The sequence below is a fragment of the Hemitrygon akajei genome, chromosome 14 (genome assembly GCF_048418815.1).
Source record: "Hemitrygon akajei chromosome 14, sHemAka1.3, whole genome shotgun sequence".
NCBI lineage: Eukaryota > Metazoa > Chordata > Chondrichthyes > Myliobatiformes > Dasyatidae > Hemitrygon > Hemitrygon akajei.
The window spans coordinates 39980861-39997166 of NC_133137.1; the positions used below are offsets into that span (position 1 = coordinate 39980861).

At 46.2% G+C, this 16306-nt stretch overlaps 1 protein-coding gene across 6 annotated transcripts in view; it reads left to right on the forward strand.

The window, feature by feature from the left end:
• LOC140738519 (unconventional myosin-XVIIIb-like) overlaps positions 1–16306 on the forward strand; it is a 680390-nt gene that overhangs the window by 142234 nt on the left and 521850 nt on the right. For 3 of the 6 annotated variants that reach the window (XM_073065895.1, XM_073065893.1, XM_073065892.1), the window contains exons 3-4: positions 10502–10648; positions 12307–12810. In XM_073065895.1, coding sequence (XP_072921996.1) covers positions 10502–10648; positions 12307–12810 — 651 coding nt within the window. Of the gene's footprint in view, positions 1–10499; positions 10649–12306; positions 12811–16306 lie in introns of all 6 variants that reach the window. The other 3 variants (XM_073065896.1, XM_073065897.1, XM_073065894.1) reach the window with 2 other exon arrangements.

Genomic DNA, 16306 nt, shown 5'->3' on the forward strand with positions numbered 1-16306 from the left:
TGATAAGGGAGATGGAAAAATGTAGCAGGAGGCTTGAATAGATGACAGACACCAGGGTTGTTTATTTGGGACAATTAACTATTTTGCTTAAAACTGTCACAAAAGAAGTTAAGAAAGAGAACATGGAGAAGACCCATCTGAGCTCTTAACCCTGCTCTACTGTTCAACAAGATCGTAGTGAATTTTGTGCCTCAGGACCATTTTCCTGCCTAATTTCTTGTCCTCCAACGATCCATCGAACTCATCTTGTGGTAACTCATTGTCCTTAGCCTTCTGAGATAGCAAATTCCAAAAAAAAAATCACAGCCCTATGAGAAAAGGTATTTCCTCATCTTAGTAACAAAAGGCCAATCCCTTATACTCAGACCCATCCCTCAGTCTACAGAATGGTCACCCATCCTGTTAATCCACTTCTGAATAAGAATATCTCTCATTCTGTACCACTTTAGTGTGTCTAGTCCAGTGTTACTCAATGTTCCCTCAACATAATCATCAATGAGTCCAAGGCAAATATCTCTTTTGTGAGGTATGAGATGTAAACTGCCTCATCAAATCCTGAGCAGCAGTCTCTCATTTTCTGTTCCAACTTCACGACAATAAAGACCAAAGTCCAATTTACCTTCAAAACTACTTGCTGCATCTGCTCGTTTATTTTTTGAATTTCAGGAACCAGCATGTCCCAAATCCATTAAAATTTAAGCCTTGTATCAGATTTCTTTTTAAAGAGAAAAGTTTTTGAGATGGATGTTATTGGCCATTGAAGGCGTATTAGGCTTGGGCTAGAGACTGTCTGAGTTCGGTGAAATTAAAGTGGAAGCAGGATTCTCTCTCTGTTTTGCTAACTCTGGTACTGAAGCCAATGTTTTGTAGATTAATAACGTTTTCTCATGTTCTATTTTGTGCATGTTTGATTGTAAAATTAGTAGATTCATTAAGCATCTTTATGCAAAATGTTGCTGTTCATCCTAAACACAGTTAACCAGGATTCCAATCTCCTGGCATGACTGATGTTTCTACTTATGTGTTGGAGGTGTTTGCTGAAATTCCAATTCAGATCATAAGACATAGAAGCAGAATTAGGTCATTCAGTCCATCAAGTCTGCTCTGCCATTCAATCATGGCTAATTTATTTTCTCTCTCAACCTCATTCTCTTGCCTTCTCCCCATAACTTTTGATAACTTTACCAATCAAGATCCTATCAATCTTTGCTTTAAGTATATCCAATGACTTGGGCTCCACAGCTATCCATGGCAATGAATTCTACAGATTTACCACCCTCTTACTAAAGGTGTATAAGATGATGAGAGGCATTGATCGTGTGGATAGTCAGGATTGAAATGGCTAGCATGAGAGGGCACAGTTTTAAGGCGCTTGGAAGTAGGTACAGAGGAGATGTCAGGGGCAAGTTTTTTTATGCAGACAGTGGTGATTGTGTGGAATGGGCTGCTGGCAATGGTGGTGGAGGAAGATACCACAGGGTCTTTTAAGAGACTCCTGGATAGGTACATGGGGCCTAGAAAAATAGAGGGCCATGGGTAACCCTAGGTAATTTCTCAGGAAAGGACATGTTCGGCACAGCTTTGTGGGCCAAAGGGCCTGTATTGCCCTTTAGGTTTTCTATGTTTCTATGTTCTAAAGAAATTCCTCCTCACCTCTGTTCTAAAGGGGCATCCCTCTATTCCGAGGCTGTGCCCTCTGGCCCTAGACTCTTTCACTATTGGAAACTCTCCATATCCACTCTATCCGTGTCATATGGTGGGTGTTGGGAATGGACCCAAATACAAGACACAGACACTGAAGTACTAGGGAGAGGACTAGGTGTGTCAAGAAAGCAAGGGAAATGGGGAAGAAATGACACTGGACAAGACACAGGCCCTGGACAAGACTAGGAGACAGGGCATGGGCTAGGTCTAGAGTAGGAAAGTGGGACCTGGATGAGGAACTAGGAACTGGGAACTAGGAACCTGGACAAGGACTCCGAGCCAGAGACTGGACAGGGACCCAGAACCTGGGTCTTGATTCGGGCTCGGACTGCAGATCCAGGTGAGGACTGGACGTGGGAGCAGGACACAGGACTCCAGGGCTGGATGAAGACATGAAGTTCAGACTTAGACGAGTACGTGAAGCTCAGACTTGGTCTTGATCGAGGGAGAACAGGAACGCAGAGCCTAGGTCGAGGGAGAGCAAAGCAGAAGCGGGTAGAGGTATAGCTGGACACAGACACTTGCCCTGGATGAGACCAGGACTCAGGCCTAGGCTACAATGTGGACTTGGACACGCACTGGAACCTCCTCGGAGCCTTGGACACGGACTGGAACCTCCTCGGAGCCTTGGACACGGACCGGAACCTCCTTGGAGCCTTGGACATGGACCGGAACCCCCTCGGAGCCTTGGACATGGACTGGAACCTCCTCGGAGCCTTGGGCATGGACTGGAACCTCCTCGGTGCCTTGGACACGGACCGGAACCTCCTCGGAGCCTTGGGCATGGACTGGAACCCCCTCGGAGCCTTGGGCACGGACTGGAACCTCCTCGGAGCCTTGGACACGGACCGGAACCCCCTCGGAGCCTTGGACACGGACTGGAACCCCCTCGGAGTCTTGGACACGGACTGGAACCCCCTCGGAGCCTTGGGCATGGACTGGAACCCCCTCGGAGCCTTGGGCACGGACCGGAACCCCCTCGGAGCCTTGGACACGGACCGGAACCCCCTCGGAGCCTTGGGCACGGACCGGAACCCCCTCGGAGCCTTGGGCACGGACCGGAACCCCCTCGGAGCCTTGGGCACGGACCGGAACCTCCTCGGAGCCTTGGGCACGGACTGGAACCTCCTCGGAGCCTTGGACACGGACTGGAACCTCCTCGGAGCCTTGGGCACGGACCGGAACCCCCTCGGAGCCTTGGGCACGGACTGGAACCCCCTCGGAGCCTTGGGCACGGACCGGAACCTCCTCGGAGCCTTGGGCATGGACTGGAACCTCCTCGGAGCCTTGGGCATGGACTGGAACCTCCTCGGTGCCTTGGACACGGACCGGAACCTCCTTGGAGCCTTGGGCACGGACCGGAACCTCCTCGGAGCCTTGGGCATGGACTGGAACCCCCTCGGAGCCTTGGGCATGGACTGGAACCCCCTCGGAGCCTTGGGCATGGACTGGAACCTCCTCGGAGCCTTGGGCACGGACCGGAACCCCCTTGGAGCTTTGGGCAGGGACTGGAACCCCCTCGGAGCCTTGGGCACGGACTGGAACCCCCTCGGAGCCTTGGGCACGGACTGGAACCCCCTCGGAGCCTTGGGCACGGACTGGAACCCCCTTGGAGCCTTGGGCACGGACTGGAACCTCCTCGGTGCCTTGGACACGGACTGGAACCTCCTCGGAGCCTTGGACACGGACCGGAACCCCCTCGGAGCCTTGGGCATGGACTGGAACCTCCTCGGAGCCTTGGGCACGGACCGGAACCCCCTTGGAGCCTTGGGCAGGGACTGGAACCCCCTCGGAGCCTTGGGCACGGACTGGAACCCCCTCAGAGCCTTGGGCACGGACTGGAACCCCCTCGGAGCCTTGGGCATGGACTGGAACCCCCTCGGAGCCTTGGGCACGGACTGGAACCCCCTCGGAGCCTTGGGCATGGACTGGAACCCCCTCGGAGCCTTGGGCACGGACCGGAACCTCCTCGGAGCCTTGGGCACGGACCGGAACCTCCTTGGAGCCTTGGACATGGACCGGAACCCCCTCGGAGCGTTGGGCACGGACCGGAACCTCCTCGGAGCCTTGGACACGGACTGGAACCTCCTCAGAGCCTTGGACATGGACTGTAACCCCCTCGGAGCTTGGACATGGACTGGAACCCCCTTGGAGCCTTGGACTTGAGCACAGGAACACAGAACACAGAGCCAGGACCCCTCCTTGAGGACAGGACATAGGGCCAGGACTCATACACAGACAATAAACACAGGGACACAAAGAGACAGTTCCAAGCTCAACGATAGATAGTTTCTTCTGTTGGCACGGCAAGACTCCAGTCTCACTCCAGCGGCAGAACTTGACAGCGATACAGACGAGGACTCGGGCATGGGTTGCTGGCAAGGCTTCAGGCCAGGCCCACAGAGGCAAGGACAGGATACCAACAAGACAAACCAGCAACCATACTTGAACCTAGGGCCACTTATATTCCAGCCCCAATATGAGAATCAGGTGCCTGTGATTAAGCCCAACTGAAACAACGGACAGCCAGAAGACCCGGAGTCCGGAGTCCATGGACCAGACTGTGAACCGGAACGCGGACTTCACAGACCAGACCATGACAATCTAGGCCTTTCAATATAAAGTCTCATCATAAGTCCGGCCTGGAGAATGAGTCTGTGTGGGTTGAACTCACCTCATCAATGGCAATAATCGTTTGCAAGACTGTGTGATGGAAGTAGAGACTGATGTTGGGAAACATGGTAATGCATTAGCTAGTGTTTCAGTGCAAGGCAGTTGGCAGGTGGGTAGGGCTGGGGTGGGGTTGAATTGTACTGGACTGCCCCAGTGAGTAAGTCAAGGCATGATTTCAGAGCCAAGCTTTAAGGGTTTGAAGATCAGGAAAGGTGATGAAGACTGGGTCAGAAGCTTAACTTGTAAGGCACAATTGAGTTAGAGTAGGGGATGATCAAATGACCCATCTTCATGGTGATGAACATGAGAAGCACCACCCTGAAGCAATGAATGTTGATGTCCTGTTAGTCACAGAGCAGTGGAAGTAACCCATCAAACACCTATTTGCATTGATCCCATACTCATTCATCCATTTTGTTAGATTCACAGCACCACTGAGTCACACAGCTTGGGAACTGGCCATTCAGTCCACTAAATCCATGTTCACCAGTAGTACCCATCTGTATTAACCTCATAGAAACATAGAAAACCTACAGCACAATACAGGTCCTTTGGCCCACAAAGTTGTGCCAAACATGTTCCTACCTTAGAAATTACTAGGATTACCCATAGCCCTCTATTTTTCTAAGCTCCATATACCTATCCAAAAGTCTCTTAGAAGACCCTATTGTATCCGCCTCCACCACCATTGCCGGCAGCCCATTCCACACATTCACCACTCTCTGCATAAAAAACTTACCCCTGACATCTCCTCTGTACCTACTCCCAAGCACCTTAAACATGTGTCCTCTTGCAGCAGCTATTTCAGCCCTGGGAAAAAGCCTCTGACTATCCCCATGATCAACACCTCTCAACATCTTATACACCTCTATCAGGTCACCTCTCATCCTCAGTCACTCCAAGGAGAAAAGGCCGAGTTCACTCAACTTATTCTCATAAGGCATGCTCCCCAATCCAGGCAACATTCTTGTAAATCTCCTCTGCATCCTTTCTATGGCTTCCACATCCTTCCTGTAGTGAGGTGACCAGAACTGAGCACGGTACAGTTCTTCCAGCACTTGGCCAATACGTTGCCAAGCCAATGTGATTCAGATACTTGTTAACTGCTGTCAGTCACTCTGTTTCTCCCACCCTCTCAGGCAGTGCATTCAAGATACTCCCCACCCTCTACGGGGAAAAGGTCACTCTCAATTCCTACCCTCTATTTTTATATACCTCTGATATGGTATGGGAAAAGTTTCTTGTAGTTTAGCATGTCTATATTCATAATAATTTATATACTACAATCACGTTCCCTCTTAATCTCTTCTGTTCCAGGAAAAGCGAACAGTTTCTCCTGTCTTTCCCCACAGCTAAAATGCTCCATTCCAGGTGATATCCTGGTGGTTCTCCTCTGCACTCTCTCCAATATGATCACACACTTCCTCTAGGTTGGTGAACAGAATGACACACACTACTCCAGCTCTCCCTACATGTCCAATCAGTCTTCCTAGATCCTGCCACTCCACTGCACACCAATGTCCAATTAACCTGCCAAGATGGACATCTCTGGGATCTGGCCTGGAAAATAAGGGGCATTTTCTTTAGTTTTTAATTTCTACTGACCTGTCCTGGCGCTGGATTGCACAGAAGCATGGCTTACTGTAGATCACACGTGTATCTATCAACAATGAATGCACTTACTCAAAAGGCAAGCAATTAATTCCAGAAACAATTGTGCAAGCCTTCTCCATAACAAAAATACACCTCCTTTAGATAAGGAGATTCCAACTTTAGAGAAAGACTTATATCATTCTTTCAAACTTTTGTAATAGGGATACAGGTACATAGATCCTTGAAGGTGAGTGTTTGGTACATTTGGTACAGGGTAGTGAAGGGGTATTTGGTACCCTTACAATACAGGCAGACAGGGTAGTGAAGGGGTGTTTGGTACCCTTACAATACAGGCAGACAGGGTAGTGAAGGGGTGTTTGGTACCCTTACAATACAAGTAAGCAGAGTAGTGAAGAAGGTGAATTGATTGGTCAGAATAGAGTACAGGAGTTGGGATGGGGTGGTATAGATGTAAAAACATTAGTAATGCCACGTTTGGAGAATTTCATGTAGTTCAGGTCATCCCACTGAAGGAGAAATGTCATTAAACTGGAGAATAGCAAAAAAATAATTTCAAAGGATATTACCAGGGCTGTAAGTACTATAGCATGGTCTCAAATATTCTGCATAGTTTGAGACCAAATGTGCCCCATTGTGATTGGGCATTAAAATATAATTTGATCAGCAAATAGATCCTTGAGTACCGACTGTGGTATATGCAATTCAATTGAAATACTTTTTCTGAAGAGATACAGCACAGTTACAGGCCATTGTGGCCCAAAGGATCCATGTAACCCTAGGGGGAAAGGGGAGCACCCAGAGGAAATCCTTGTGGTCATGGAGCAAACATACAAACTCCTTATGGATAGCGGCAAAATTGGACCCAGGTCACTGTTGCTGTAATAGCGTTATGTTAACTGCAATATGGCCGTGGTGAACACTTGGATTCCCTATGGACAGTGGAAATGAACCCAGGGTCGCTGGCCCTGAAACAGCATTATGTTAACTGCAATGTGACCGAGCCACCTTATGATATTTAACATAAGGTGGACCCTATAGAGCACACCCTATGCCCTGTTATGTGAGAATTATGTTAGGTAGATCCAGGGAGGGCATACTAGTACTCTGTGGCAAAGTGATGCTGAAAGGTGCTTTTAAGATACTTTTGTCAATGAGAATACTGTATTCTTTCTGCACCAGCCATTAGGTGTGAACTACCAGAAAGGCTTTTAGCTTAAAGGGTACTTACTGTATATTTCTGTACTCTGAGGTCACACCTGCTGTTGACCTGTTACAGAGTGGTCTGTAATTTGCCTGGACACCACTGAGGTCGTGAGGGGTAATTTTCTCAATTGGAACTGTCAGTGGGCGGAAGCCAAGACTTGTGACACCCTCTGTGATTGAATAGTCAGCCGATGCAGACGGTCTTGGGTCTTCTAGCACAAAAAAGGAGGGCTTGGTAAATGTGCCAGAAGATGATCCATAATCTGTGTATCTCTTCCTCCACGTCCTCCTCCCCTTCTGTAGATAAAGGCAGTATGAGACAGCTCTGACTGGCTTTGGGAAGCAGTTATTATGGTAAACTATTGCACTTGCCTTAGACCCTACTCCCTTTACCCTGTGGAAGCCTGAATTTCAATGTTATCCGTAGATGTGATTTGTCATAAGTCTTTCAGATTCCCCAGGTCACAGGTTGACCACATGTTGCCTTTCCCCAGCACTCCTCCTCACCTGACTCACTACCTCCCTGTCGGGGCTGGGTTCTGCTCAATTAAAGGAACAGATGAGCCTCTAGGAGGCCATTATGCCCCTCAAGTAAATTCCTGCCATCCAATTAAATCATGGCAAATGCGTAATCTAGCTCCACAAACCACCTTTTCCCTGTATCCCTCAATAACTTTGTCAAACAAAATCCAACCAACCCTACCTCAGCTGAATGAATGACCTACAGCCAATTGGTATTTGAAGCAAAAATTCTTCCCACCCTCAGGATGTGGATGTGTTCCCCAGCTTCACTCCTGAAATTCTTGGCTTGAATTTTTAAACTCTGGAGCCTCAAACTCCATTGCTGTATGAGCGTGCTGAATTATTCTGTGTTATAATGGCTGACTGTTCCAATTTGCTTCTGAAGTTCAATTTCCATTGAAGTCATTAAAGTCAATTCCCAATTCGTTTCCCTCCGTATCCTGAAGACTTTGATGCAGTCATCCTTCAGCCTAAATTCCAAGAATGAATGAACTCCGAAGACTTGAGAAGGATGTGAGGTATCCTGGGGGTCTGAACCTCCTCTGATCAAATAACTTGGTGAAGCATTATTGGGAATATGCCAATTAGAAAATACGTGAGCAGCATGATTGTGTAGCAGTTAGCGTAATGCTATTGTAGTGCCAGCAACCAATTCTGCTGTTGTCTGTAAGGAGTTTGTACATTCTCCCCAAGACTGCGTAGATTCCTCCAGGTGCTCTGGCTTCTTCTCATCTTGCAAAACATATGGGTTAATAGGTGAATTGGTCATAAGGGGGTAGTTGGAATCCACAGGCTCAATGGCCAGAAGGACCATGCTGTATCTCTAAATTAATGAATAGACAGAATAATAAACACAAAACACTAGAACACAGCAGGAAGCATCTATGGAGGAGAAAAAGCTATCATCTGGGCCGAGACCTTTCATCAGGACTGGAAAGAAAGAGGAAAGAGGTCAGGATAAGAAAGTGAGGGGAATGGGAAGGAGTACAAACTGGCAGGTGACAGGTGAGGGTAAGGTAGGTGGATGGGGGAGTGGGAGTTAGGTGGTAAGGTAAAGGGCTGGCGAGGAAGGAATCTGATAGGAGAACAGAGTGGATAATAGGAGAAAGGAAGGGATGAGAGGCACCGGGGGGAGGGATAGGCCAGTGAGGAAAGAGCCAGAGTGTATGGAAGAATGGTATTGTCACTCCACTCTTAACTCCAAAGGAAATTATAGACCAGTTAGCCTGATCTCAGTGGTTGGGAAGATGTTGGAGTCAATTGTTAAGGATGAGGTTATGGAGTATTTGGTGACACAAGACAAAGTCATCATGGTTTCCTTCAGGGAAAATCTTGCCTGAAAAACCTGTTGGAATTCTTTGAGGAGATTACAAGGAGGATAGATAAAGGGGATGTAGTGGATGTTGTATATTTAGACTTTCAGAAGGCCTTTGACAAGGTGCCACACATGAGGCTGCTTACCAAGTTAAGAGGCCATGGTATTATAGCCAATGGTTAGAGCATTGGCTGATTTGTAGGATTCAGCGAGTGGGAATAAAAGGATTCTCTTCTGCTTGGCTGTCGGTGACTAGTGGTGTTCTGCAGGGGTCTGTGTTGAGAATGCTTCTTTTTATGCTGTATATCAATGATTTAGATGATGAAATAGATGGTTTTGTTGCCAAGTTTGCAAATAATATGAAGATAGGTGGAGGGGCAGGTAGTGTTGAGGAAACAGGTAGGCTGCAGAAGGACTTAGACAGATTAGGAGAAAGGGTAAGAAAGTGACAAATGAAATACTATGTTGGAAACTGCATGATCATGGACTTTGGTAGTAGAAATACGAATGTTTGTAAATGTGCAGACTATTCTCTAAACAGGGAGACAATCCAAAAATCTGAGATGCAAAGGAACTTGAAAATCCTTGTGCAAAACACGCTAAAGGTTAACTTGCAGGTTGAGTCAGTGGTGAGGAAGGCATATGTCATGTTACAATTCATTTCAAGAGGTCTAGAATACAATAGCAGGGATGTGATGCTGAGGCTTTATAAGACACTGGTATTGGGAACAGTTGAGTATTGTAAGCAGTTTTGGGCTCCTAACCTAAGAAGAGATGTGCTGGCATTGGAGAGGATCCAGAGGAGGTTCACAAGGAAGAGTCCAGGAATGAATATGAGGAACGTTTGATGGCTCTAGGTCTGTACTCGTTGGAATTCAGAAGGACGAGGGGGAATTTAACTGAAATCTTTTCGAATGTTGAAAGGCCTAGACAAATGTAGAAGGAATGTTTCCCATGGTGGGGGAGTCTAGAACAAGAGAGCACAGTGTCAGGATAGAGGGGCATCCATTTAAAACAGAGATGTGGAGAGATTTCTTTAGCCAGAGGGTGGTGAATTTGTGTAATTTATTAGCACAGGCAGCTGTGGACACAAGGTCATTGGGTGTATTTAAGGCAGAGATTGATAGGTTCTTGATTGGACATGGGCAGAAGGCCGCAGAATGGAGTTGAGGAGGGGAAAAAAGGATCAACCACGATTGAATGGCAGAGCAGATTTGATGGGCCAAATGGCCTAATTCTGCTCCTATGTCTTATGGCCTAAATGGAAGAATGGGGAAGGGAGAGGGGAAAAAAATAAAAAAGGAAGTAATGCCTTTGAAGAACTGGGAAGTTGGGGGTGGAAACGCTGCTAGTGAGGCTGAATTTTGTTTACCTGTGGAAGCCAAGTGCATGGCAATACATTGCAGGGAGTGCCTGGAGAAAAGAGAGTCCTTCTAAAGTGTCTCTTGGTCAATTTGTGTGCAACAACAGATCAAGCAGGAGGAACATCCTTCTCCCCCTGTGTCGCCAACCTCACCCATAGCCACCACAGGATTCATCAAACAGCTTGTCCGGCAAACAGAGAAGGAAGCAAAAGAGAGTCGTCATCAAGAGAAGGAGCAGAGAATCGAGCAGCAGGTGAGGTGTCTGGAACCAGATGCATTGGGAATGTTCCTTTTAGCCCATTAGGTGTGAACACACTTCTGCTGCCCCTGTTATCTCACTCATTAGTGACTGGTTTATTGTTGCCACATATACTGATACACTGAAAAGCTTTAGCTTACATACAATGTAGAACATTACAGCACTGTACAGGTCCTTCAGTCCACGTGTTATGCCAGACTTTTAACCTACTCTAAGATAAATTCAACCCTTCCCTTCCACATAGCCCTCCATTTTTATATCATTTTCCCTTTGGGGACAGCACAGTATCATGACTCTATTACAGTGGCAGTAATGGGAGTTCGATTCCCACTGCTGCCTGAAGTTTATATATTCTCTCCGTGACTGTATGGGTTTCTTCTGGGTAATCTGGTTTCCTTCCACATTCCAAAGATGTAAAGGTTAGTAGGGTAATTGGTCACATGTGTGTAATTAGGTACTGCAGGCTCATTGGACTTGAAGGGTCTGTTAGCGTGATGTAAGCCTCTAAATCAAAATCCATGTGCCTATCTAACAGCCTTTTAAATGTCCCTAATGTATCTGCCTCTACCACCAACCTTGGCAGGGCACTCCATGAACCCACCGTGCTCTGTAAAAACAACTGACCTCTGATATTCTCCCTCTGCTCTCCTCCTGTCACTATGGCTTGAGACAGATCTCCAGACTTAGGTAAGTCATCAAGTCATCACAAAAAAAAAGCAGAATGGAAAATGTAGTGCTACAGAGAAAGTGAAGTGCAGGTAGACACATAAAATACAGCGACCATGGCAACCAGGTTGATAAATCAAGAGCAGTAGGAGAGAAACTATCCTACATTCCTTTCAGATCCTCCTTCCAATTCTGCTCCAGTTTCTGCACCTTCACAACCATCCCTCGAGCTGACAAGGACCTTTCTAGTTATTAGAATCCAGTCCCTAAACTTGGTGCCTTACTTTAAACTATGAGCATTCCTTATAAACATTCACCCAAAGCAAGCCTCTGGTCTTCTCATCTAAGGTCCCACATTTCGTTTGACTCTCTTGTGAAGTGTTGCGGGATGATTTATGCTGTATATTGGTGTTGTGTGATTAGGAGTTGCTGTTAATGCAGGAAAGGACAACAGGATTGGTTCAGTGTTACATCTAGCACTGATTCCTCCCAATTCCACACTGAACCAATCCAGTTAGCTCCAGGTTAGAGTCCAGCATAGTACTGCAGATAAATAATTGGGATATAATAAGATCAAACACAAACTAAAAGTAAGAATTTATTTTGATATTGATCAATATTTGATGGAATTGTTGTAAAAGTAAAATCTTGCAGATTCTGGATACCTGAAATCAAAGGGAAGGTGCTGGAAATACTCAGCAGGTCAGACAGCCTCGGTGAAAAAAGAAACAGAGCAAATATTCCAGATTCACAAACTTTCAGCAGAACCAATGGAAGTTCTGAACAAGTCCAATGAAAGATCAGCTGTTTTTCTCTCTATGGACGCTACCTGACCTGTTGAGTACTTCCAGCCTTTTCTGCTACGTCATGAGCTTAATGAGTTTGAGTTTTCCTGTCTGTGTGATCAATGATGCATGCTATACATTAAGGTCCTCTGCCTCCTCGTCTCTCCACCACTACTAACCTTAACCCTTCTCCTATTCCAGCGCCCAGGTAAATTGGATAATAGTTTGGTTCAACATTTTTTACATTTAACTCAGAATGACAGCCAGCCAGTAGATGAAGCAATGGAGAGCAGGACTCAGGTATTGGTAAATGGGCACCATGGTGATGGACCTGAGGTTCAGTCTACACCTCCACCTCCACTAGCAGAAAGAGTGAAGGCCGAATGCAAACAGCCAAGGGCATTCAGGAAACCAAAACCTGTCCAATTAGTGGCAGCGTCAGCAGGAGATGCCACCCTGGAACCGACAAACATGGAGAGTTGCCAGCAAAAAGTGGATTCATTCCAAGCCATTCCAGGCTCCGTTGCCGTGGAAACCAGTACCAGTGGTCAGCAGCTCAGCAGCCAGGAGGAGCTTTCAAAAGTGGATGGGAAATCCCAAGAAGTGGGGGAGAAGGTGGCAGAACACAGGCAAGAAGATCCCATCGACCTAAAAACGACTCAGGAGGCTGAGGAAAGCCGAAAGGAGCAAATGGATTTAGAGAAGGTAAGTTCTGTCTGTACAACGCAGTGTGTTAACTTTGCAGCTCATTTAAATGTATCTGGATGATTCATTTATTGGAAATGCAAATTCTTAATCTTCGTAATGGTCATGTGGGATCTTTAGACCAGAGCTTTTTTAACGATATTGGTGGAAGAGCAAGTGTCCCAGTTTTACCAAGAAGGAACAAAATATCCTGAGTAATGTTACTTCGAATTTCACCATTCTCTCCATGATGAAACCAGCCCTGTACTTTCCCCCAGTTTTATTAGTCACAGGGAGTTCTTTTTGCTTCATTACAAAGTAACTTAAACTGATTCCAATCCACAGTGCAAATTTTAAAACTTCCATTATCACTTTCTCACATGTAGACTAAGAGGAGAAAAATAATCAAAAGTGGGTCACACATCTTTTAAAATGATAGAGTTGTACATCACAGAAATAGGTTCTTCCACCCAGTTGGTCTATGACAACCAAAATACCCCATCCAAGCTAGTGAAATTTGCTAGAATTTGGCCTATAACCTTTGAAATTGTTCCAGTCCATATACATGTCCAATTGTCTTTTCAATCACTTCCTCTGCTGCTCATTCCACATAGTCAGAACCCTTTATGGAAGAAAGTCATCCCTCATTTTCATCCTAATTCTTTCCATTTTCACCTTAAATCTATGCCGTCTAATTTTTGATACCTCCATTCTGGGATAAAAATTAAGTGCATTTACCCTGCCTATGACCCTCATGATTTTATACATCTCTATCAGTCTCCTAGGCTTTGAAGAATGAAGTTCAATCCTGTCTAACCTCTCAAGATCTGGTAGAAAACTTGTAAATCATTTCTGCATTCTTCCAGCTTAATAACATTTTTCCTACAGTCCACTGCCCATCACACTGCTGATGTTAGGACAGCAATGAAGGTCCTCCAACTCTAGCGGTGTTCAGGGCCTTCCTGTCAGTAGCTTCCCCTTGTCACTATTGTCAGTCATGCAAGTTGCAGGTGGAGACTCAGGAACACCATCACATTTAGATGTAGAAAGATTTGTCGTTGCTGTTTCCATAACAATTGGTTTTTGACCAGTCAGGGTTGTTAGCCTGAGCTGAACCCCCGACCTTGGAGGACCAGTGGACCATTCTTAGTCTGTCCTCTACCCTTTGATGGTTTGGCATGGGCAACCCTATCAAGAGCCAAAGCATAAAGCCCTGACTCCAAGCAACATAGCTCTCTGGGTCTTTGAGGCACACAAGCCTCCAAACCATGACAAGGTTGTGGTCCTCTTGGAGGATCTTTCCTATCCTAGGGTGACCAAAACCGAACACAATACTCCTAGTGTGGCCTCATCAGCCCCCTGTGAAACTGCATCATGGCCTCTCAACTTTTATACTATACTGAAAGCCAGTGTACCGAAGGTCTACTTCATCATGCTGCCTACCTATTACTCTGCTTTCAGGGAGCCATGTATTTTGTACGCCAAAGCCCCCTTGTTCTACAGAACTCTCTGGGGTCCTGTCACTCACTGGATTTATCTTTCCAAAATGCATCATCTCACACTTAGCTGAATTAAACTCCATTAACTATTCCTCAGTCCATTTCCTGAGCTGATCAAGATCAACTTATTATTTTTGTTAGCCTTCTTCATTGTCCACTATATCATCCATTTTAGTGTCACCTGCAAACTTATTAATTATGCCTTATACATTCTTATACAAATTGTTGATATTTGTTGACAACACTGTCCCAACACTAGGCATAACTCCCCTAACACTGGCACAACACCGTTCCAACAGTGGGTACAACATTGTCAAAACACTGGGCACAACATTGTTCCAACACAGGACTCAGCACTGAGCACAATACTGTCTAAGCACAGGGTCCAACACTGGGGACAACACTGTCCGAACACTGGGGACGACACTGTCCAAACACTGGGCACAATATTGTCCCAACACAGGATCCAGCACTGAGCATGATACTGTCTAAGCACAGGGTCCAACACTGGGGACAACACTGTCCAAACACTGGGCAAAACACTGGGGACAACACTGTCCAAACACTGGGCACAACATTATCCCCACACAGGGCCCAGCACCGTCTAAGCAAAGGGCCCAACACTAGGCACAACACTGTCCTAACACTGGGCACACCACTGTTCCAATGCTGCGCACAACACTGCCCTAACACTAGGCACAACATTGTCCCAACACTGATCCCTGAGGCACACAGCTAGTCAAGGGCCTCCAGTCTGAGAAACACCATCATCACCCTCTGCTTTCTATCCTCAACCCCATTGTGATTCCAAGTAGCTTTTCATGGATTTCTAGAGCAGCCAACCATGTGGGGCTTTATTAAAGGCCTTACCAAAGTATATATCAACCACGGCCACTGCCCTACACTCATCAACCTTTATGATCATTTCATCAAAAAGCTCAATTAGGTTTGTAAGACATGTTCTCTCATGCCTAAAGTCATGCCCCAATAACGTCTGCCTTTTTTCCTAGTTCTGTAGTCTTTATATATTTCTCCACGGAAAAATCCGAGGAGAAATACTCATTAAGGACCTTGGCCACCTCCTGTGGCTCCCTTTGGTGTTTGATGGACACTATTCTATCTTTTTCTCTTAATGTACTTATAAAATCATTTTTGGATCTTCTCTGTCAAAGTTCACTCATGTTCTCTTTTTGCTCTTCTGAGTTCCTTCTTGAGTCCATTTCTGCATGTACTCCTCCAGGGATTTCCTGCTGCCTGTACCACACTCATGGCTTCTCCTTTGGTCAGGATCAGAATCAGGCTTATTCAGAAACCTAGGTACAGAGGGACTCAGGAGTCCCAGTGCAGGATTTCCTAAAGAGTAACTTGCAGGTAGAGGAAGACAAATGCAATAGACAATAGACAATAGGGTCAGGAGTAGGCCATTTGAGCCAGCACTGCCATTCAATGTGATCATGGGTGATATCCACAATCAGTAGCCCGTTCCTGCCTTCTCCCCATATCCCTTGACTCCGCTATCTTTAAGAGCTCTATCTTACTCACTCTTGAAAGCATCCAGAGAATTGGCCTCCACTGCCTTCTGAGGCAGATCATTCCATAGATCCATAACTCTGGGTGAAAATTTTTTCCTCAACTCAGTTCTAAATGGCCTACCCCTTATTCTTAAACTGTGGCCTCCGGTTCTGGACTCCCCCAACATCGGGAACATTTTTCCTGCCTCTAGCATGTCCAGTCCCTTAATAATCCTATATGTTTCAATCAGATCCCCTGTCATCCTTCTAAATTCCAGTGTATACAAGCCCAGTCACTCCAATCTTTCAACATATGACAGTCCCTCAATAGCAAGAATGTCCTTCCTCAAATTTGGAGACCAAAACTGAACACAATACTCCAGGTGTGGTCTCACCAGGGCCCTGTACAACTGCAGAAGAACCTCTTTGCTCCTATACTCAACTCCCCTTGTTATGAAGGCCAACATGCCATTAGCTTTCTTCACTGCCTGCTGTACCTACATGCTT